Source organism: Ranitomeya variabilis, chromosome 3 (genome assembly GCF_051348905.1).
Source record: "Ranitomeya variabilis isolate aRanVar5 chromosome 3, aRanVar5.hap1, whole genome shotgun sequence".
Classification (NCBI taxonomy): Eukaryota; Metazoa; Chordata; class Amphibia; order Anura; family Dendrobatidae; genus Ranitomeya; species Ranitomeya variabilis.
The window spans coordinates 153,665,131-153,688,364 of NC_135234.1; the positions used below are offsets into that span (position 1 = coordinate 153,665,131).

The following is a 23,234-nucleotide window of genomic DNA, read 5'->3' on the forward strand; positions in this document are numbered from 1 at the left end:
AATCTGTACAAATACATTGAGAAACAAGCTAGAATAAGGTGGAAATAAAAAACTAAAATAATGTGGTTGCATAAGTGTGAACACCTTTTTATAATTTGTCATTGTGATGAATCGCATTTAGGACAGGTGCAATCGAGTGCATTTTCATTGCGATGGTGATCGCACAGAACATGGGATTGCCCTTGGATCAATGTTGGTCTATGGAGCCATGCACATGTCAGATGGGAGAATTGACTGCATGTTCAATATTCGGATCACACTAGGCCATGCAAGTTAATGAGTGCTTTGAAACTATTGGCCTGCACTTGGGTGACATCTGAATGCAGTCCAATTTCCACAGAATTTTTTTTCTCCATCTTCTCATCTGAGAAAATCGTATCACACTATGTTCAAACTGTGATCAGAGTTTGATCAGAACGCGATTTGCAGAATTGGTCTCAATCTCTCTTCTGAGAGAATATGCATTTGTCTGCACCTGCTTTTAAACTCATATTACAGTAAATAGTAGTCAGTACACTGCTGCCATCATTTACAGTTATTCTGATTAACCCTGTGTATAGTTTAGCTGTTCTAGTAGGATTTCCCTGCCATTTTCTTAGTTTCGTTTTATAGCCAAAGCCATGATCCTTAAACCGCTTACAATACAGCGAAGGGATCTCACTGTTAAAAGCTATCAGTCATTAGAAAGGTACAAAAAATGTTTCACGGCATTAGATATACCATGGAAAATTGTGAAGACAGTACAGGGTACGTATGAGTTATACATACGACCGACCAGTTGGCTCGTCCTCGCTTCTATACTCTTGTATGGAGCGAGGCCGCTCCCTTTAGTTGGAGATGCCCACTGGCCAGCCGCGTCACTAGACGAGGTGCTGCCTCGGCCCAATACAATACCACTGCCCGGTGGTATGCAGAACTCATTCATACCCTCCGTTCCCGGGTCTGAAACCGGCGAATCCCCACAGTGAGTGCACTGAGAGGATTTATATGCCTGCTGTCATACTTAGAGACTGCAGACTTATTCGTTTTGACTGGACAACCCCTTTAAAGAGGACCTGTCACAAATTTTGACTTGGAAACTGTAAATTCCTGTGCATATAGTATCAGGAGCCAAAAACATGTTTTTCCTCCTAGTTGTGGGGATGCAAGGAACCGAAATTACTGACAGCTAAAGTGTTAATTGTCTTAATGTTCAATTAGGCGTTTAATTTCATTCATCTCTGGGGGAGGGGGTGTACTTACAATGCACTAGGACGCTGTCCAGTCATAAAGGGCAGCGCCATAAGGAGCGAAAAGTATTCGCCCACAGATCTGACTGAAGCAAAATGCCACTCCCATGAGGACCGCCCCGCGTCCTCGGCTGCCCCCCACGACCTTCCTCACTTTTCCTGCTGCGCTGACACTGATGCTGCTGTCCACTTTTCCTCTCGGTGCATTACTAACAAACGGTCCCGGACGGGAGGTGTTGTCAGCGTGGTCACATGCGCCTGTCTCACAAATACAAAAAAGACATTTATTTTTCAGACTTTTATTACTTTAAAATAATATTGAACCAATCAGTGTCATCTGCAAATATGGCATATTTTACTCCATATACCAGCTTCAGATGCGCCAACAGCCCATACTGACAGCTGGGGTGATCTCATGGAGAAGAGGGAGACCGAGTATCAGCAGCTCCCTCTCTGGTGGTCCCAGCCTTTCCATGTATTACGTGGCTTGTGCTCTGGTAATGTATGGCTGACCAGTTTGAGCTGTTGACCAAGCCAGCCATATCATTGTGGTCATGTTGAGACAAGCCCTTTGCTAAATATATTGAAAAGTTCTGATCTCTGCGGCTCCTCAATAATTGTGCTCCAGTTTTCACTGTATTAGAAAGGATAGGAGCACTTTCATTTGTACCCGCACAAATCTGAAATGTATCACCTATCCCTGGAGAGGAAATAAATGTCATTCAACTAAAAGCCTATCAAAGGGAACGTCTAGCCTAGAGTCTAACCTGGAGTCTTCCATCTGCATCACCTTCTCTAGAAGGACTGTAGGTTGTTTTTTTATTATTATTTTTGAGGCGGTATTCCTTTCCCTTTGTCCCTGTAGTTAAACATATCCGTTTATCCTTTTTTTGACCCTCAGCATCTTCTTAAGCCTTTAATTTTAGTGAATGTATTTTTGTACAGAACTAAGAAAACATGAATTATTTTCTTGTTGCTTGAGGTTTGAGCTATCCTACTGTGTAATTTTACAGAACACCAAGCCATAGCATTTAAGCAGTGTAACATCTAAACTATATTTCTGCATATTTTGTCAATTTACTTTCAATTCTAGTCATCCACACAGTGCTTGATTTGAGCCTGACTGTCAAGAAAATCGAATTAAAAAAATATATTTTTTGTTTTTTTCAGATTTGAAAGGGTGATAGACAACACAACAGTGAAGATGGTCCCAATCAAAATTGTCCATTCTGAAAGTCATGCCGAGAAGGAAAGCAGGAACAACTTGCTGAGTGCCATTGAGCCACCTGCCTTACCAACCGGTCTCACCAAAGACCAGATCAAAACCCTTAGCACATCTGAACAGTCCTATTCCCGCTTTTGTGCTTATACCAGACATGACCATGATTCAGACGACCAGTCCAGAGCGTCCAACAGTCAGTCAGTCCAGGACTTTGAAGAGAATGCCAGTCCTGACCGATCTCTTACACCTGGTAATTCCAAGGGCAAAGATTTGATCTATGCTGATCTGAAGTCTGAGGAACTGGTGAGAGAAATTGTAGGAAAAGATAAGTCTCTTGCGGATATTTTACATCCTAATGCCAAAATGATGACCACAATGGACCTTATGGAAGGAATATTTAGAAAAGATGAAAATCTTCTTGAAGAAGCGCAGCAACGCAGGAAGATGAATCCTAAAGTTCCATCTCCAAGGCCTCCAGAGGAAAAGTATGTATATTCATGTCATCCATTACATAACATAACTGCATTTTATGTTTTTAACAAATATATTGAGACAACAAGATTGCAGTTGAAGACCAAATAGCAGATTGCTCAAAAATATCTGAGAAGGAATCTGGAAGTTTTGGAGCATTGTTGGCTATGGGGACAACACGCTTTTTCCTCTTTTTGCTAAGTTTTGGTAATAATGTGTATTAGGTACTTGCTGCCTACACTGTAATAAGACATATGGGGCATGGGTTACCTAGTTACATAGGTTGAAAAAAGACCTAAGTCCATCAAGTTCAACCTTTCTCCACCACTAATACATTATATCAATTATCTATATCCCACAATGTTGTGTACTGAGGAAATTATCCAGCCCTTTTTTAAAAGCTGTTAATAGTGTCCGCCATCACTTCCTCTTGTGGTGATAGGACATTATACAGCCTGACTGCTCCAACTGTAAAGAATTTAGCTACCGGAATCGCCTTTCCTTCACCCGTAATGAGTGCCAGTGCTTTGTATCGAATATCTATCTATCTATCTATCTATCTATATATATATATATATATATATATATATATATATATATATATATATATATATATATATATATATATATACACCGTATATATATACCGTATATATATACCGTATATACTCGAGTATAAGACGAGATTTTCAGCCCAAATATTTGGGCTGAAAGTGCCCCTCTCGGCTTATATTCGAGTCATGGTCGGCAGTGGGGTTGGCGGGTGAGGGGGAGAGAGCAGTGTCGCATACTCACCTGGTCCCGGCGCTCCTAACGCTGTCCCAGCCTGTCCCATGGTCTCCCTCGCTGCAGCTCTTCCTCTATTCAGCAGTCACGTGGTACCGCTCATTGAAGTAATGAATATGGACTCCACTCCCATAGGGGCGGAGCTGCATATTCATTACTGTAATGAGCGGCACCGGTGACCGCTCATTACAGGAAGAAGCTGCGGTACCATGGGACAGGCAGGGACAGCGTCAGGAGCGCCGGGACCAGGTGAGTATTTCATATTCACCTGTCCGTGCTCCATTCGCCGGGCGCCGCTCCGTCTTCCCGTCCTCTTGCAGTAACTGTGCAGGTCAGAGGGCGCGATGACGTATTAGTGTGCGCGCCGCCCTCTGCCTGAACAGTCAGTGCGGAGAGACTGGATGCTGAGGAGCAGCGGGCAGCGACGAGAGGTGAGTATGTGATTTTTTTTTTTTTTTATTGCAGCAGCAGCATTACATGTGACACAATGCTATATGGAGCGTCTATGGGGCCATAAAGAACTGCATGGAGCATTATATGGGGCCATAACTGTATGGAGCATTATATGGGGCATCTATGGGGCAATAACTGTATGTAGCGTTATATGGGGCCATAACTACAAGGAGCATTATATGGGGCATTATATGGGGCCATAACTGTATGGAGCATTATATGGGGCATCTATGGGGCCATAAAGAGCTGCATGGAGCATTATATGTGGCTCCTGATTCAATATGGATATTCAAAAACACTTAACCTACTGATGTCTCAATTAATTTTACTTTTATTGGTATCTGTTTTTATTTTTGACATATACCGGTAGCTGCTGCATTTTCCACCTTAGGCTTATACTCGAGTCAATAAGTTTTCCCAGTTTTTTGTTGCAAAATTAGGGGGTTCGGCTTATACTCAGGTCGGCTTATACTCGAGTATATACGGTATATTGTATATACTCGAGTATAAGCCGACCCGAGTATAAGCAGAGACCCCTAATTTTGCCACACAAAAATTGGGGAAACTTAATGACTCGAGTATAAGCCTAGGGTGGAAAATACAGCAGCTACCGGTAAATGTCAAAAATAAAAATAGATCCCAATAAAAGTAAAATTAATTGAGACATCAGTAGGTTAAGTGTTTTTGAATATCCATATTGAATCAGGAGCCCCATATAATGCTCCATACAGTTTATGATGGGCCCCATAAGATGCTCCATATTAAAATATGCCCCATATAATGGTGCACAAATGCTGATTATGGCCCCATAAGATGCTCCATAGACACACTTGCCCCATAAGATGCTCCATAGACACATTTGCCCCGTATAATGCTGCACAAATGCTGATTATGGCCCCATAAGATGCTCCATACAGACATTTGCCCCATACAGACATTTGCCCCATACAATGCTCCACAAATGCTGATTATGGCTCCATAAGATGCTCCATAGAAATATTTGCCCCGTATAATGCTGCACAAATGCTGATTATGACCCCATAAGATGCTCCATATACTATTATGCCCCATATGCTGTTGCTGCGATTTAAAAAAAAAAAAAGACATACTAACCTCTCGTCGCTCAGGCCCCCCCGGCACTTGCTTTAGTCACCTGTCTACGTTCCACCGTCAGGCGCTGCTGTGTCTTCAGCGTCCTTTGCACTGACTGTTCAGGTAGAGGGCGGCGCACACACTAATCACGTTATCGCGCCCTCTGACCTGAGCGTCACTGCAGAGGACGCAGAAGACACAGCGGTGCTGACGGTGGAACGGGGGACAGGTAAATATCGCGCACTGCCCCCGTCATACTCACCTGCTCCCGACGCGTTCCCTGCACGTCCCTGGTTCTCTGGGCACCGGCAGCTTCTTCCACATGGTACTGCTCATTACAGTAATGAATATGCGGCTCCTTCCTTATGGGAGTGGAGTCGGGTCCATATTCATTACTGTAATGAGCTGTACCATGTGACCGCTCAATACAGGAAGAAGCCGCCGGCGCCCGGAGAACCAGGGATGTGCAGGGACCACGCCAGGAGCAGGTGAGTATTAGACAGCTGCCGCTCCCCCCTCCCCTGCCGACCCCTGGGAATGACTCGAGTATAGGCCGAGAGGGGCAATTTCAGCATAAATGGGCTGAAATTCTCAGCTTATACTCGAATATATACGATATATATAAATATATGTATGTGTGTGTGTATATATATACACATATATATATACATTTCTATTTTATGCAGTTAGCAGCGTGCACGTGTTTACATTAGGAGTGCTGGTTGGTTTTTATATATATATATATATATATATATATATATATATATATATATATATAAATAATGTGAATATATAATAATCTCCTTTGAACTGACTCTAACTTCTGAATATCCTTTTGGAAATGTGGAGGCCAAAAATGGATCCCGTACTCTAGATGTGGCCTCGCAAGTGGTTCATAGAGGGGTAACAATGCTACTTTGGGTTCGCAGGATTTTATCTCTCTTTTTTTACACCTTAAAATCTTGTTTGCTTTTGTGGCTGCTGCCTGACATTGAGTACTTCTGTTCAGCTTACTTGTAACCAGAATACCCTTTTCCTGTTATGTAGTCCCAAGTTTGCTCCCATTTAATGTGTATGCAGCAATAGGATTAGACCGTCCTAGGTGCATCTGATTTTATTAGTTCGGTCGTGTCTGACTCTTGGATACTTTAAAAGTCACTCCTCGCCATGCTTCCCTGTTTTCCACGGCTTCTATCAATTGCTTCATGTTCATTCTCATGTCATTATTAATTTTATTCAGCCATTGGGCCTATAGTTTTTTTTCCTCGTTTCTTTTCATCACTGACCATTCCAAGTAGCATCTACCGTTCTAGTGAATTAGCCCTCATCACATGTCCAAAATAGGTCAGTTTCTGTCTTGTGATCTTTCCTTCCAGGATTTATATGATCTCGAGCAGTGATGGCGAACCTTTTAAAGACGGAGTGTCCTAACGGCTACCCAAAACCCACTTACTTATCAAAGTGCTAACACAGCAATGTAACCTGGGCCTGCTGCGGACCCCACAGGAGACAATGGGGCTTGAGCGGACATTACAGGAGGCATTGGGGCTGGTGCGGACATTACAGGAGGCATTGGGGCTGGTGCTGACATTACAGGAGGCATTGGGGCTGGTGCTGACATTACAGGAGGCATTGGGGCTGGTGCTGACATTACAGGAGGCATTGGGGCTGGTGCTGACATTACAGGAGGCATTGGGGCTGGTGCTGACATTACAGGAGGCATTGGGGCTGGTGCTGACATTACAGGAGGCATTGGGGCTGGTGCTGACATTACAGGAGGCATTGGGGCTGGTGCTGACATTACAGGAGGCATTGGGGCTGGTGCTGACATTACAGGAGGCATTGGGGCTGGTGCTGACATTACAGGAGGCATTGGGGCTAGTGCTGACATTACAGGAGGCATTGAGGCTGGTGCTGACATCGCAGGAGGCATTGGGGCTGGTGTGGACATCACAGGAGGCATTGGGGCTGGTGTGGACATCACAGGAGGCATTGAGGCTGGTGCTGACATCGCAGGAGGCATTGGGGCTGGTGCGGACATCACAGGAGGCATTGGGGCTGATGCTGACACTACAGGAGGCATTGGGGCTGGTGTGGACATCACAGGAGGCATTGAGGCTGGTGCTGACATCGCAGGAGGCATTGGGGCTGGTGCGGACATCACAGGAGGCATTGGGGCTGATGCTGACACTACAGGAGGCATTGGGGCTGGTGTGGACATCGCAGGAGGCATTGGGGCTGGTGCTGACATCGCAGGAGACATTGGGGCTCATGCGGGCATCACAGGAGGCATTGGGGCTGGTGTGGACATCACCGGAGGCATTGGGGCTGATGCTGACACTACAGGAGGCATTGGGGCTGATGCTGACACTACAGGAGGCATTGGAGCTGGTGCAGATATAACTGGAGGCATTGTCGCTGGTGTGACAACAGGAGGCATGCAAAATACTCACCTCTGCAAAATATTCATACACACACTGCTTCTCTGTAAAATATACACACACACTGCCCCTCTGCAAAATACACACACACACACACACTGCCTCTCTGCAATGTATGCACACACATACTGTCCCTCTGCAAAATACACACACACATACTGTCCATCTGCAAAATACACACACACACACACACTGCCCCTCTGCAAAATACACACACACACACTGCCCCTCTGCAATGTATGCACACACATACTGTCCCTCTGCAAAATATACACACACACACTGCCCCTCTGCAAAATATACACACACATACTGTCCCTCTGCAAAATACACACACACACACACACTGCCCCTCTGCAAAATACACACACACACACTGCCCCTCTGCAATGTATGCACACACATACTGTCCCTCTGCAAAATATACACACACACACTGCCCCTCTGCAAAATACACACACACACACACACACACTGCCCTCTGCAACGTATTCGTACACACACTGTCCCTCTGCAAAATACACACACACACACACACTGCCTCTCTGCAATGTATGCACACACATACTGTCCCTCTGCAAAATACACACACACATACTGTCCATCTGCAAAATACACACACACACACACACTGCCCCTCTGCAAAATACACACACACACACTGCCCCTCTGCAATGTATGCACACACATACTGTCCCTCTGCAAAATATACACACACACACTGCCCCTCTGCAAAATATACACACACATACTGTCCCTCTGCAAAATACACACACACACACACACTGCCCCTCTGCAAAATACACACACACACACTGCCCCTCTGCAATGTATGCACACACATACTGTCCCTCTGCAAAATATACACACACACACTGCCCCTCTGCAAAATACACACACACACACACACACACTGCCCTCTGCAACGTATTCGTACACACACTGTCCCTCTGCAAAATACACACACACACACTGCCCCTCTGAATAAAGCAAACCCCATCCTCATACACTGCCTCCAATAAAGCTGTGTCCCCTTTCACAATTACCCCCACCCCCCATACACAGTTATATATGTAATGTTCGGCTCCCCCTCTTATCAGTGCCCATGCTGTCTCCACTCCTGTGCGCCCCCAGGTGGCAGTGTGATGTCAGTGGTGTGATGACGCCATCATACTTCTGCACGTCTGACCTGGGGCTGGCAGGCTCCTCTGCTCCGGTCCCGGCACAACACTGTTCACTATTCACGTCTCAAATACTTCAAACACAACAAGGCAAATTCATTTGAAAATGGAAAGAAGGGAGTGGTGTCTCCCGGGCCTGGCGTATGTGGCCACAGCGAGGGCTCAGAGTGCCCCCTATTGCACTCGTGCCATAGGTTCACCATCGCTGATCTAGAGCATCTTGTTATTTGTTACTGTTTGTAACCCAATACTGTATAGTTGCTCCGAGTGGATAGTGCCATTCATTGGCAGGAAGTAAAAACCCGCGGCTTTGCCTTTAAGAGCTTCTTGATGCGACATGCGTACTTGACCTTACCATGCGGGCAGCAATGCATAGTGCTGTATGTTTGGTTGTAGCTATAGATATATTATGGTTTGTCTGAGTAACACGGTGACTTATATCCCACAGAAAAGAAGAGCTGAGTAAAGCTGCAGCAATCTCTCTGACAACCAGCTCTACCTACTACAGCACATCTGCGCCTAAAGCCGAGCTCCTCATCAAAATGAAAGACATGCAGGAGCATCAGCACAATGACGAGAGCTCGGAGGATGAGATGGACCATAACCTGTATGAGAAAAAGGTAACAATGTAGTGACGATGGCAGCTTGGCAATTTAATACGCCGTATACTTGGCCAAACATTTTTGACTAGTAACTGTTTTAGTAAATAAATGTATACCCCATGAAGTAAAAATTCTGCAGCACCTTTTCTTAGTGTTTGTAGTATTCAGTAGTATTCATCTGTTGTTCCTTCTTGGAAATTGAGAACGGTGTGAGAACCGGGTGTTACAATTTCCATTGTCGGAGGTGTGTTATCGCAAGCTCTGATTGGACAGTGCAGGGACACGCCCCTAATTGTTAAAATTTATGCCTACATTTTTGAGAGTTATAATAGAGGAACGGCTTAACACAAAGGTATAAGAAAAGATGCTCCAGAATTGTTATTTTAAGGGTTACTTACCTAAACAAACATGTCTGGGGAGAGGAGAGACCTTTAATAGTTTTCAGCAATATAACATTTTTATGAAATTATTGGATCATGGTATACCAAAAATGTACATAAAGGTTGAGGTTTAATAGTATACTATAAGATAAAACTCTACATTACCAATTACTAACTGGTAGGTTCTCTTTTACTTTACTTTCTATCATGTCTAATAACACTAATAACATGCAGATTTGGGGTTATTCTACAGGTTAGTAGTGTTGTGAAAATGTCCGGCTGCTGTACTGAAAGTGCGGCACCTGGGAGAAAATGAAGTTTATTTCTCTCGGAAGCGACTGCTGTCAGTTAAACAGGTGTGCCTGAAGTAATTACAGTCACTGCACACACTACTATGAATGGCGACTGAAAACACAAAAAGACATAGAACAATATCGTCCCGGATAAAAAGTAACAACGTTTATTAAGAAAAATATTTATACACTGAAAAAAGTAACAAAATAATGAAAATGCTGACATAGTGGACAGTTTAGAACACAGGTGTAAAGCACAAGGTCCCACACTATTTTAGTGGATGAAAATTCCATTAGATAGCAGCAAATTAAAGTGCTTATACGGTTAATGCCCCCATCGGTACATGTTTCCATGAAGATACAATCACTGAATGCCTCATATACAGAATAGTACAAAATAGGTAACTGGTGTTGAGAGACACAAGTGAGGAATCAAAAATGGAGAGGTGTTTATCACTAACAGGAGTGATAAGGTGTATATCACTTTAAGAGGAGGACACAATCAGCAAGGACAATACTGTAATCCAAGGGTCTTGCCCATAGTCTCCACTGTCAGCCCCAGCCCTCTCTATTTTTGATTCCTCACTTATTTTTCTTAATAAACTTTGTTAATTTTTATCCAGGGCGATTTTACTCTGTCTTTTTGTGTTTTCACCATTTATGGGAGTGTCCTGCATGAGTGTAGCCCCCTCACCACTAACTATAGGGTCTGACTTCGTATTATTATGTCTTATTATTCTGTTCTAAGGATCTCGCTTATATATGAATGGCGGCTGTAGGCACACCCCACCACTTTGACAGCCAGCTCCAGATTAATGCACTGCAGAGGCGGCTGTCAGTCAGTGCCGGGGTTTGCTTACTATGAGCGGTGACCATAATTGCTCCCAGCATACCTGTGTGACTGAAAGCCGGTGGCTCCCAGGAGAAATAAATTGCATCCTCTCCCAGGTGTCGCACTTTCAGTACTGCGGCCGGACTCTTATATACCGCTATTAACTTGCAGCCTAGCTCGATATCTGCAGGTTAATGGCATTATTTGACAGGACTGGTTCCCCTTACAAGAATGTCAATGATGGTGTCAGCTGATCACCTACTTTCAGATGGCATTCTACCGTAGTAAAGGGAAATGCCAGCCGATAAACATTTCCGTTGGATTTCGTGATGCTGTCTCCCTCTCCTCCTCTATTTTCCGACTGTAAACCTGGAGAACGTGTTGCATTGAATTTTTATTACAAAACCTGGGGATCTCATTATACGAGACTGATTGTTGTTCTGTAGATGAGATTTTGCTCTAGCGATTATTCATGCCTCAGCTATAATACATGATCATCTCTGGGCCAGGCCAGCTCTTCTCTAAGAAGACTTATTACGCAGTGTCCCCTCTGCGCTGAGCTGACTAAAACTGAATGGCTTACATGTGAGGCCTTCTAACATTACCTTCACTGCAAAATTCATTTTCAACCTCAAAGCCATTTACTGTTTTTTTCCAAGTGTCTGTGCAAGCGATATAAAGACAGTGTGAGAAAACAACATATTTTTCTCAAAATGATTTTATATAAGAATACACCAGGGGTAGCTCGAACAACCCTTCATAGCCTTGCCCTCCTAAAAAATGACTCTTATTAACCCTTCAACACCCTATAGTGCTAGGGATTTGTGTATTAATATTACTAGAGGGCCTGTGGTGTCTCTGTATACTTTTTGAGTTCCCTAAGGCCATCCCTGTTGGTTTTGCCATTAATCCCTTTACTGTCCTTGACCACAAAGGATGTTATGACTCATTCATATATTTGCCCATATTACAGCCCAAAACATACATATCCAGGCTGTGTTTACTCTCCATTTGCCATTGGAACCTTCCTGTTGTATTTCCACTGACATAGAATGTTTTCTAACTTTTGAATGTACTCTCTTCCTCTGTACCCTTTCTGTTCCTGTACACAACTCTACTCTACCAGTCGAATTTTATCTTCTACATCAGTATAGCTGTGTGGTTTTACATCATTGTTAGCTCCGCTCTTCATGCACAGTGCAGTTTGCAGTGATGGTCAGCGCAGGTCTGAAACACAAGATGAACTGTGTGTGTTGACTGCAGCAGACAGAGCAGTGATATGAAACTGTAAATGCTGCTCTGATCATGTATGTGGCAGAAGATAATCCTCTGCCATAGGCATCAACAGGACAGCAATTGCAGTTTCATTTCATTGATCTGTCAGCAGCTAGCAACAAACACATCTTAACTTACGTTTTCGCTCTGTGCTACGTAGTTATTGCAAACTCCGTTGTGGAAAATGTGGAAATTTTCTAACAACGATGTAAAACAGAACATTTAATTCATCAGGTAGGGTCATATACAGGAACAGAGAGTGCACAAAACATAAGGAGAATTCTAACCTTAGGTTAGATAGGTAACTCAGAGAGTTTGGGCTAGTCAAACGCACAAGGGAAGGGGGATCTACAACACTGAGCAGAAGCAAGTACTGCTGGGAAATGTAGTTTTAGAAGTTGGTAAAAGGACTGACAATTCTGCTATGTGAAGGTGAATGCATAGGGGGCAGATATAGATGAAAACAAGACAGTAAGGTACTAGAAGGAAACATTATGCATTATGGTGCATTTGCACTTCAAGATTATCATTAAACAAGTCTTCCTACGAGTTGTACCATAATCTTTCAGTCTAAACAGGCTGCTGATCACTGTATATTAACAATAATGCATTTACTGCACTTTATTAAAAATATAATTATGGGTATAACCCTTTAACAATAAAGAACATTTTCATTATCCCTTACTACCTATTCTGTAGTGAAGTGTAAGTATCTGCATATAACTTATGGCTTCATTATATGGGCACTGTATGGAAGTACTGTGCGTATACTGTATCTAATTTGATCACCATTTGGTGGTAATATGCTGTCACTAAAGGAACAAGTGCATTATGTCTGTTGTGTAAAAACATGTTACAAGTTCTACGTTGCGGGGTTTGCGGCTGCCCTTCTGGAAGAGATGCAGGAAATGGATACAGATTTATAGAAAATATACGGATAAGAAATCTATAGATAGGCTTCCTAGGAATCTGGCTTTGTTGGCCAAGGAGATTTTCTTTTTTTTCTTTTTTTTTTAAAGTACTGTATGAATAGTTTTATTTTACTTATTCCATATAAAATGAACGTCAGTCGTCCCAAATAGACATACAAATTTACTATGGTGTTTTATGGCACTGGTAAGTTTTAGTAAAGTTCCATTCCTACTTGGTAAATTTTCCTGCAGTTATGTTGGGATGTTGAATAGAACACATATAATCCATTAGATGTCATTATTCAGCATATTTTCCTCTCTCTTCACCACAGCAAGAACTCATCGACAGCATCAGTAAGAAGCTACAAGTCCTACGTGAGGCCCGAGAAACTCTCTTAGAGGACATCCAGTGTAATAATGCGTTAGGAGAGGAGGTTGAGATCATAGTGAAAGAAGTCTGCAAAACAAATGAATTCGACAAGTTCCGAATGTTTATTGGTGATCTGGAGAAAATAGTAAATCTACTGTTGTCACTGTCCGGAAGGCTCGCTCGGGTGGAAAATGCCCTTAATAACCTTGATGAGAATGCCTCCTCTGAAGAAAGGGTATGTAGAAGTGTCATGATCAAGTCCTCTTTAGCTCTTGGGGACCATATTAATAGCATTTATCTAGAATATCCAGTTTTCTGATTTGGTCATTCATCTTGCTGGCATGTTCATGATGCTTGTATTCATATAAATCCATTTTATTTTTGGCCATCATATTAAGGAATGTGTCCCCAACATGAGATCTTAAGTTTTGGGTCTTCCTATTCTAATGAATGCTTGTCTATCTTTTCAGCGGACATTAGTTGAGAAGAGGAAGTTGCTGACGAGACAGCATGAAGATGCAAAGGAATTGAAAGAGAACCTGGACCGCCGCGAGCGCACCGTCTTTGACATTTTGGCTAGTTACCTTAATGAAGAAAACCTTGCAGACTATGAGCACTTTGTGAAGATGAAATCAGCCCTCATCCTCGAGCAGCGAGAACTGGAAGACAAAATCAAACTGGGAGAAGAACAATTGAAATGCCTCACCGATAGCCTCCCTCCCGAACGTACGAAGTAGAGAATGGCAGAGCCAAAGCTGGACTTGTGGCCGGCCTTCCCTGCACGTTTCTTAATCTCCATCCAGCAAAATGACCAGAATGACCAGATGAAAATGCTTCTCACTAGCAATAATGTTGTTTTTTTGTTTGATTGGAATTCTATATATTTAATTTTTTTTTTATTTTATGACGGACTCCATATTTTAGATCCATAGGTATTTCTGTTAGAAATGTAAATGTACTATTTGAAATCCTCCGTATAGTGAACTATTCCATTATTCTGCATGTAGCCATGGTCTCTTCTGTTTTATGTGTAACATTCAGTTTAGGAAATTTCTGCAATGAATCAAGTGACCGCAAATCTAATCTCATTGAATCTTGTCCTGTAGAACAGTTGCAGATAGAATAGTTGATATTTTTTTCTGTTTCTCATTTTTCTTGTCTGATCTCATCCCACCACAGTTATGCAGAGGTTTTATTTATCAGCCTGAAAATCTGCTGTTGTCTCATTTTCTCCTGGAGAAAGATAATAAACATGAAAAACAAATGGCGTCTATCTGTAATTGTTGTGGATTGGTGGATCATACCAGAACAGTATATACAAAGTGACTTCATACAGATATGTGAGCATGCATGTGTAAGAGGGGTATATGGCATTACGGGGGGTCCTTCCTTTTCCCTAATAAGTAACATTCACATATTGCAAGTTTTTTGGGGGTTCTCCGATATTTTTTTTACTAAAGATACCAAATAAAATCACACTTTCCCCTGTCCCCAAAATCCGCTGCTTCGCAGTAACCCTTGACTCTGCCCTGTCCTTCAAACTGCACATCCAAGCTCTTGCCACCTCCTGTCACCTCAAGCTCAAAAATATTTCCAGAATCCGTCCTTTCCTCAACCCTCACTCTACCAAAATGCTCGTGCATGCCCTAATCATCTCCTTCTCGACTACTGCAACATCCTCCTCTGTGGCCTACCTTCTAACACTCACACCCCTCCAGTCCATCCTTAACTCTGCTGCCCGACTAATTAATCTCTCTCCTCGCTACACTCCTGCTTCCCCTCTTTTGCAAATCCCTTCACTGGCTCCCAATTTCCCAGCGTATCCAGTTTAAACTACTAACACTGACTTACAAAGCCATCCATAACCTTTCTCCTCCGTATATTTCCAAACTAATCTCTCACTATCTTCCCTCACGTAATCTCCGGTCCTCCCAAGACCTCCTTCTCTCCTCCACGCTTATTCGCTCCTCACCCAATTGCCTCCAAGACCTCTCCCGAATATCCCCCATCCTCTGGAATTCTGTGCCCCAACACGTCCAGTTATCCACCACATTTGGATCCTTCAAAAGAAACCTGAAAACCCACCTCTTCAAAGAAGCTTACAGCCTGTAATGACTACACGGCCACCTCAACACCATCGGAACTACTGCAACCCTCGACCTACTGTCTCCTTCCCCATAATCCTGTAGAATGTAAGCCGCAAGGGCAGGGTTCTCTTCCCGCTGTACCAGTCTGTCATTGTTAGTTTTGTTTACTGTAAGTGATATTTGTATTTTGATGTAACCCCTTCTCACGTACAGCACCATGGAATTAGTGGTGCTATATAAATAATAATACCAAATGACTCAGCTTTGAAGGAGAGTAAGATTGGACACCATACTGTAGATCAATTAAGGCCTAAACTGTAACTCATTGGATTGAATGGCGCCAAATGTATTGTAATATGTGCATGCCTTTTAATGTACACTGCTCAAAAAAATAAAGGGAACACTTAAACAACGGAATATAACTCCAAGTAAATCAAACTTCTGTGAAATCAAACTGTCTACTTAGGAAGCAATTGTTTGACAATCAATTTCACATGCTGTTGTGCAAATGGAATAGACAACAGATGGAAATTATTGGCAATTATCAAGACACACTCAATAAAGGAGTGATTCTGCACGTGGGGACCACAGACCACATCGCAGTACCAATGCTTTCTGGCTGATGTTTTGTTCACTTTTGAATGTTGGTTGTGCTTTCACACTCGTGGTAGCATGAGACGGACTCTACAACCTACGCAAGTGGCTCAGGTAGTGCAGCTCATCCAGGATGGCATATCAATGCGAGCTGTGGCAAGAAGGTTTCCTGTGTGTCAGCGTAGTGTCCAGAGGCTGGAGGCGTTACCAGGAGATAGGCGAATACACCAGGAGATGTGGAGGGGGCCGTTTGAGGGCAACAACCCAACAGCAGGACCGCTACCTCAGCCTTTGTGCAATGAGGAACAGGAAGAGCCCTGCAAAATGACCACCAGCAGGCCACAAATGTGCATGTGTCTGCACAAACAGACTCCATGAGGATGGTCTGAGTGCCCGACGTCCACAGATGGGGGTTGTGCTCACAGCCCAACACCGTGCAGGACGATTGGCATTTGCCACAGAACACCAGGATTGGCAAATTCACCGCTGGCGTCCTGTGCTCTTCACAGATGAAAGCAGGTTCACACTGAGCACATGTGACAGACGTGACAGAGTCTGGAGACGCCATGGAGAGCGATCTGCCTGCAACATCCTTCAGCATAATCGGTTTGGCAGTGGGTCCGTAATGGTGTGGGGTGGCATTTTTTTTGGAGGGCCGCACATCCCTCCATGTGCTCATCAGAGGTAGCCTGACTGCCATTATGTACCAAGATGAGATCCTCAGACCCCTTGTGAGAACATATGCTGGTGCAGTTGGCCTGGGTTCCTCCTAATGCAGAACAATGTCGGACCTCGTGGCTGGAGTGTGTCAGCAGTTCCTGCAAGATGAAGGCATTGAAGCTATGGACTGGCCAGCCCGTTCCCCAGACCTGAATCCGATTGAACACATCTGGGATATCATGTCTTGCATCATACACCAACGTCACGTTGTACCACAGACTGTCCAGGAGTTGGCGGATGCTTTAGTCCAGGTCTGAGGGAAGATCCCTCAGGAGACCATCCGCTGCCTCATCAGGAGCATGCCCAGGCATTGTAGAGAGATAATACAGGCACGTGGAGGCCACACACATCTGAACATAATTTCCTTGTCTCGAGGCATTTCCACTGAAGTTGGATCAGCTTGTAATTGGATTTTCCACTTTGATTTTGAGTATCATTACAAATCCAGACTTCCATGGGATATTCATTTGGATTTGCTTTGATAATTTTTATGTTTGTGTTCTCAACACATTCCACTATGTAATGAATAAAGATTTGCAACTGAAATATTTAATTCAGTGATATCTAGGATGTAGTATTTTAGTGTTCCCTATTTTTTTTGAGCAGTGTAATTGATGCAACTTTAACTGTTCTACAGACAGATGATATCTATTCCGGATGTGAATCAGCATGGATTTGTTAGGGTTTTCCTCCAGTTTCTGATGAATCAGATGAAAACTTGCCGACAGGGTTGTGGAGTTGAAGTCAGTGTCCATTTTGGTGGAGTCGGTATAAAATGGACCGACTCCAAGTCCTAAAATATATAATAAATTGGGTTCAGTAGTTCAGTTAAGGATGTGCTGTGATTTTTTTCATAAGAATTTGGGAAAGTTATGAAATGTCCTATAAATGTTCATTCTGCTACTGATCTAAGGATCTCGGCTTTTAGTTGAGATGAATCTGTGCTGCACTTTAAGTACATGCTCAGTAGTGAACAGTGCTGAGGAGTCTGAGTCAGGGAAATTGAGGAGTCTGAGTCAGAGGTTTGACTTACTGACTCCACAGCCCTACTTGCCGTACCGTACTTTTCAGGTCAACCGCACTCCCTTTTCTCAATAGTTTTTGAAAACTCACAGTTTGTGTTAGAAACCAATAATTTTAACTCAGAAATGCTGGTGTAAAACCATTAATAAATCCAGTTGAATGTTTTTATTGGCTTTCTGCTTTTTTGTATTTACTTGTGAGATTTTTTTCATGCAGGATCTCTCGTGGCTTGCAAAAGGAAATTTTTAGGAACAATAAAAAACACAGAGGAAAACTTTTAAAGACTGCACTAGAAGATAGATAGCTTAAAGTAGGTTAAATGACTTGTAATGTGCACTTTAGTACATCATGTATCCTTTTAGCTATGCAAATACCAGCAGCTGTCCTTTACTCTATCTATGCTGGTTGGTGATGATGAGTGTTATTTAGCCTTTAGGGTATGTGCACACGTCAGGATTTCTTGCAGAAATTGCCTGAAGAAAACCGGAAATTTTCTGCAAGAAATCCGCATGTTTCTTTTTGCGTTTTTTTCCCTTTTTTTCGCTTTTTTTTTTTAGCATTTTGCAAGCGTAATTAGCTTGCAGAATGCTAAAGTTTTCCAAGCGATCTGTAGCATCGCTTGGAAAACTGATTGACAGGTTGGTCACACTTGTCAAACATAGTGTTTGACATGTGTGACCAACTTTTTACTATAGATGCTGCTTATGCAGCATCAATATTAAGATAGAATGTTTAAAAATAATAAAAAAAAATGGTTCTACTCACCTTCTGCAGACAGCCGATCTCCTCAGCGGCGTCCGTTCCTATAGATGGTGTGTGTGCAGGACCTTCGAATTCTGTTCAAGTCCGGGCTTCCCACTGTCTCACTTTTTGACAGCTGTGTGAGACTTCTTGCTTCTCAAAAAAAGAGAATTTAATACCTCATGTTGAATGTAACATGGATCTCTGTATAGGGAGCTGGGGAATAGGTAAAAGCTGCAGACTTCATTATGTGGTGTAAACATTGTGTAGCAAGAGACTCAGTAAGCAGCTATGTCCTCTTCCTTCAGAGCTAGTCTGCAGAATACTCACAGATATTCTGTTATATGGCTTGATATATAACTATATTCACTATTAAAATTAAGTTCTGGCTACTGGATGAAGGAGAAGAATATTTCTTCCTAATTTGTTTCATTGATTCACTTTTTAATTGGTATGCATTGGTGAAACAATTCACCATGTTTGTGAATCCATTTATGTGAATTCTGGAGAAAACGAGGTTAAATGATTCTCCCATTGTATTCAGTTGAGTAGCAAACTTACAAAACAGACAAATTGATGAGCCCCCACCCCTAAAGGCTGAGTCACACATAACGATATCGTTAACGATATCGTTCCAACGTCACACTTTTGGTGACGTAGCAACGATCCCTCTAACGATCTCGTTATGTGTGACAGCGACCAACGATCAGGCCCCTGCTGGGAGATCCTTGGTCGATGGGAATGATCAGGACCATTTTTTGGTCGCTGATCACCCACTGTCATCGCTGGATCGGCGTGTGTGACGCCGAACCAGCGATGTGTTCACTTGTAACCAGGGTAAAGATCGGGTTACTAAGCGCAGGGCCGTGCTTAGTAACCCGATATTTACCCTGGTTACCATTGTAAAAGTAAAAAAAAAAAACCAGTACATACTCACATTCTGATGTCTGTCACGTCCCCCGGCGTCCACAGGGTTAAAACTGCGTTCGGCAGGAGCGCTGCTAATATGCATGCGCTACTGCCGAGAGCTTCCCTGCACTGAATGTATGTATGTATATATTGTGGCTGTGTTGCAATTTTTGGAGCCCCAACATTTTTGCAGCGATTTTGGAAAATTGCTGCAAAGTGATGCGTTTTTTTGCCGTGATTGTAGCGACAAAAAGAAAGCAACATACAAATAATAGCAGTGTGTTCAAAAATAAGAGTTAATCACAAAATCTTTATACTAGTTTTTATTTCCATGCATTGGGAACATTTTGCACTGTTTTTTAATTCAAAACATGAAGAGAAATGTATATAATTTTAACTACCGTATATACTCGAGTATAACCCGAGATTTTCAGCCCAAATTTTTGGGCTGAAAGTGCCCCTCTCGGCTTATACTCGAGTCATGATCGGTGGTGGGGTCGGCGGGTGAGGACTGTCATATACTCACCTAGTCCCGGCGATCCTGTCGCTCCCCCTACCCGTCCCACGGTCTCCGGGTGCTGCAGCTCTTCCCCTGAGCGGTCACGTGGGACCGCTCATTAGAGAAATGAATAGGCTGCTCTACCTCCCATAGGGGCGGAGCCGCATAATTCATTTCTCTAATCAGCGGTGTCGGTGACCGCTGACAGAGGAAGAGGCTGCAGCACCGAAGACCAGCTGTCTGGGGGAAGGAGCGGGACGCCGGGAGCAGGTAAGTATTACATATTCACCTGTCCTCGTTCCACACGCCGGGCGTCGCGCCATCTTCCCGGCGTCTCTCTCTCTCCGCACTGACTGTGCAGGTCAGAGGGCGCGATGACGCATATAGTGTGCGCGCCGCCCTCTGCCTGATCAGTCAGTGCAGAGACGCCGGGAAGATGGCGCCGAGGAGCTGCAAGCAAGAGAGGTGAGTATGTGTTTTATTATTTTATTGCAGCAGCACAGCTATGGGGCAATAATGGACGGTGCAGAGCACTATATGGCAGAGCTATGGGGAAATAATGAACGGCGCAGAGCACTATATGGCACAGCTATGGGGCAATGGTGCAGAGCACTATATGGCACAGCTATGGGGCAACGGTGCAGAGCACTATATGGCACAGCTATGGGGCAACAGCGGTGCAGAGCACTATATGGCACAGCTATGGGGCAACGGTGCAGAGCACTATATGGCACAGCTATGGGGCAACAATGGTGCAGAGCACTATATGGCACAGCTATGGGGCAACGGTGCAGAGCACTATATGGCACAGCTATGGGGCAATGGTGCAGAGCACTATATGGCACAGCTATGGGGCAATGGTGCAGAGCACTATATGGCACAGCTATGGGGCAACGGTGCAGAGCACTATATGGCACAGCTATGGGGCAATGGTGCAGAGCACTATATGGCACAGCTATGGGGCAATGGTGCAGAGCACTATATGGCACAGCTATGGGGCAATGGTGCAGAGCACTATATGGCACAGCTATGGGGCAACGGTGCAGAGCACTATATGGCACAGCTATGGGGCAATGGTGCAGAGCACTATATGGCACAGCTATGGGGCAACGGTGCAGAGCACTATATGGCACAGCTATGGGGCAATAACGGTGCAGAGCACTATATGGCACAGCTATGGGGTAACGGTGCAGAGCACTATATGGCACAGCTATGGGGCAACGGTGCAGAGCACTATATGGCACAGCTATGCGGCAACGGTGCAGAGCACTATATGGCACAGCTATGGGGCAACGGTGCAGAGCACTATATGGCACAGCTATGGGGCAACGGTGCAGAGCACTATATATATGGCACAGCTATGGGGCAACGGTGCAGAGCACTATATATATGGCACAGCTATGGGGCAACGGTGCAGAGCACTATATATATGGCACAGCTATGGGGCAACGGTGCAGAGCATTGTATATATGGCACAGCTTTATGTGGAGTATCTATGGGGCAACGGTGCAGAGCATTGTATATATGGCACAGCTTTATGTGGAGCATCTATGGGGCCATAATGAACGGTGCAGAGCATTATATGTGGCACAGCTTTATGTGGAGCATCTATGGGGCCATAATGAACGGTATGGAGTATCTATTTTTAATTTTGAAATTCACCGGTACCTGCTGCATTTTCCACCCTAGGCTTATACTCGAGTCAATAAGTTTTCCCAGTTTTTTGTGGCAAATTAGGGGGGTCGGCTTATACTCGGGTCGGCTTATACTCGAGTATATACGGTACTTTGCAGAAAATAACAAAAAGTGAACATTGTGCTGTTCTACAAAAAATAGCAGTGTGTGCCTTTGTCTTTACAATCTGATATGTCCTTTTTTGAGGATTTAGCATTCCTGTGAATCACTAACCTAATATTTTAGTTGTATACCCACAGTTTTTAGAACTGCTTCACATCTATGTTTCATAGTCAACCAACTCCTGGCACCTGCCAACTGTTGTTCGAATATAGGCTGCATGAAGTACATCCCACAATTTTTTGACATTGTTGGCTTTGCCTCAGAAACGGCATTTTTCATGTCACCCCACAAGTGTTCAATTAGATTAAGGTCCGGGGATTGGGTGTCGGTTTTTTGTTTGTTTTTTTTAACAGTGGGACTTTACGGGGACTACTTGCTAAGAAATTAGCTCCACACAGATGTCTTCTAACTGTCACAGTACTCACAGGTACCGTAACTTGAGATTGTCTTTGGTCATCCTGGAGCTGATCATTGGCTGAGCTTTTGCCATTCTGGCTATTCTTCCATCCATTCGAATAGTAGTCTTCTGTTTTCATCCACGTCTCTCTTCTTTTTTTTCTTTCCATTTTAAAGCATTGGAGATCATTTTAGCTGAACAGCCTATCATTGTCTGCATTTCTTTATAAGTTTTACTCTCTTCAATCAACTTTTTAACCCCTTAACGTCCAATGATGGACACAGTCGTCATTGGACGCCTCCCCGTCTGGTGCTGGCTCTGGCGATGAGCCCACTCCTTTTCCAGCACGACAGCTGATCTGATCAGCTGACGTGCCCGGAACAGCCGCGGGTGGAATCGCCATTCACCCGCAGCTGTTAATGTTAAATGCTGCTGTCAAACGCTCACGTCGGTATTTAACATGGACGCACATGAAGCGCATCATTACCTCCTCCCAACGGCGCTCGTGTCACATGACCGCGGGTCGCTGATGGGTTGGCATGACAACCCGGTGTCAGCTGGAGACCCCTGTGGTTGTCATTGCTGGATCGCTATGAGCGCCGCCTAGTGGTCGGCGTTCATAGCAAGTGAGCATATTTGCTACATAGAGCCATGCTGCAGCCCTGCTCTATGTAGCAGAGGCGATCAGACAAGTGCAGCTTCTAGTCTATTGAAACACGTAAAAAGTAAAAAAAAAAAAAAATATATATATATATATATATATATATATATATATATACATATATATATATATATATATATATATATATATATATATATATATATATATATATATATATATATTTAAAAATATTAAAAAAGTTTAAATCACCCCCCTTTTGCCCCATTCAAAATAAAACAAAAAAAATTCAAATATACACGTTTGGTTT

At 43.5% G+C, this 23,234-nt stretch overlaps 1 protein-coding gene across 4 annotated transcripts in view; it reads left to right on the forward strand.

The window, feature by feature from the left end:
* Positions 1–14,806, forward strand: part of SHROOM2 (shroom family member 2) — a 214,842-nt gene extending 200,036 nt beyond the window's left edge. For all 4 annotated transcript variants that reach the window (XM_077294740.1, XM_077294741.1, XM_077294742.1 and 1 more), the window contains 4 exons: positions 2,400–2,936; positions 9,324–9,495; positions 13,501–13,773; positions 14,009–14,806. In XM_077294740.1, coding sequence (XP_077150855.1) covers positions 2,400–2,936; positions 9,324–9,495; positions 13,501–13,773; positions 14,009–14,275 — 1,249 coding nt within the window. In that variant the 3' untranslated portion in view covers positions 14,276–14,806. The remainder of the gene's footprint in view (positions 1–2,399; positions 2,937–9,323; positions 9,496–13,500; positions 13,774–14,008) is intronic.
* The last annotated feature ends 8,428 nt before the right edge of the window (positions 14,807–23,234 follow it).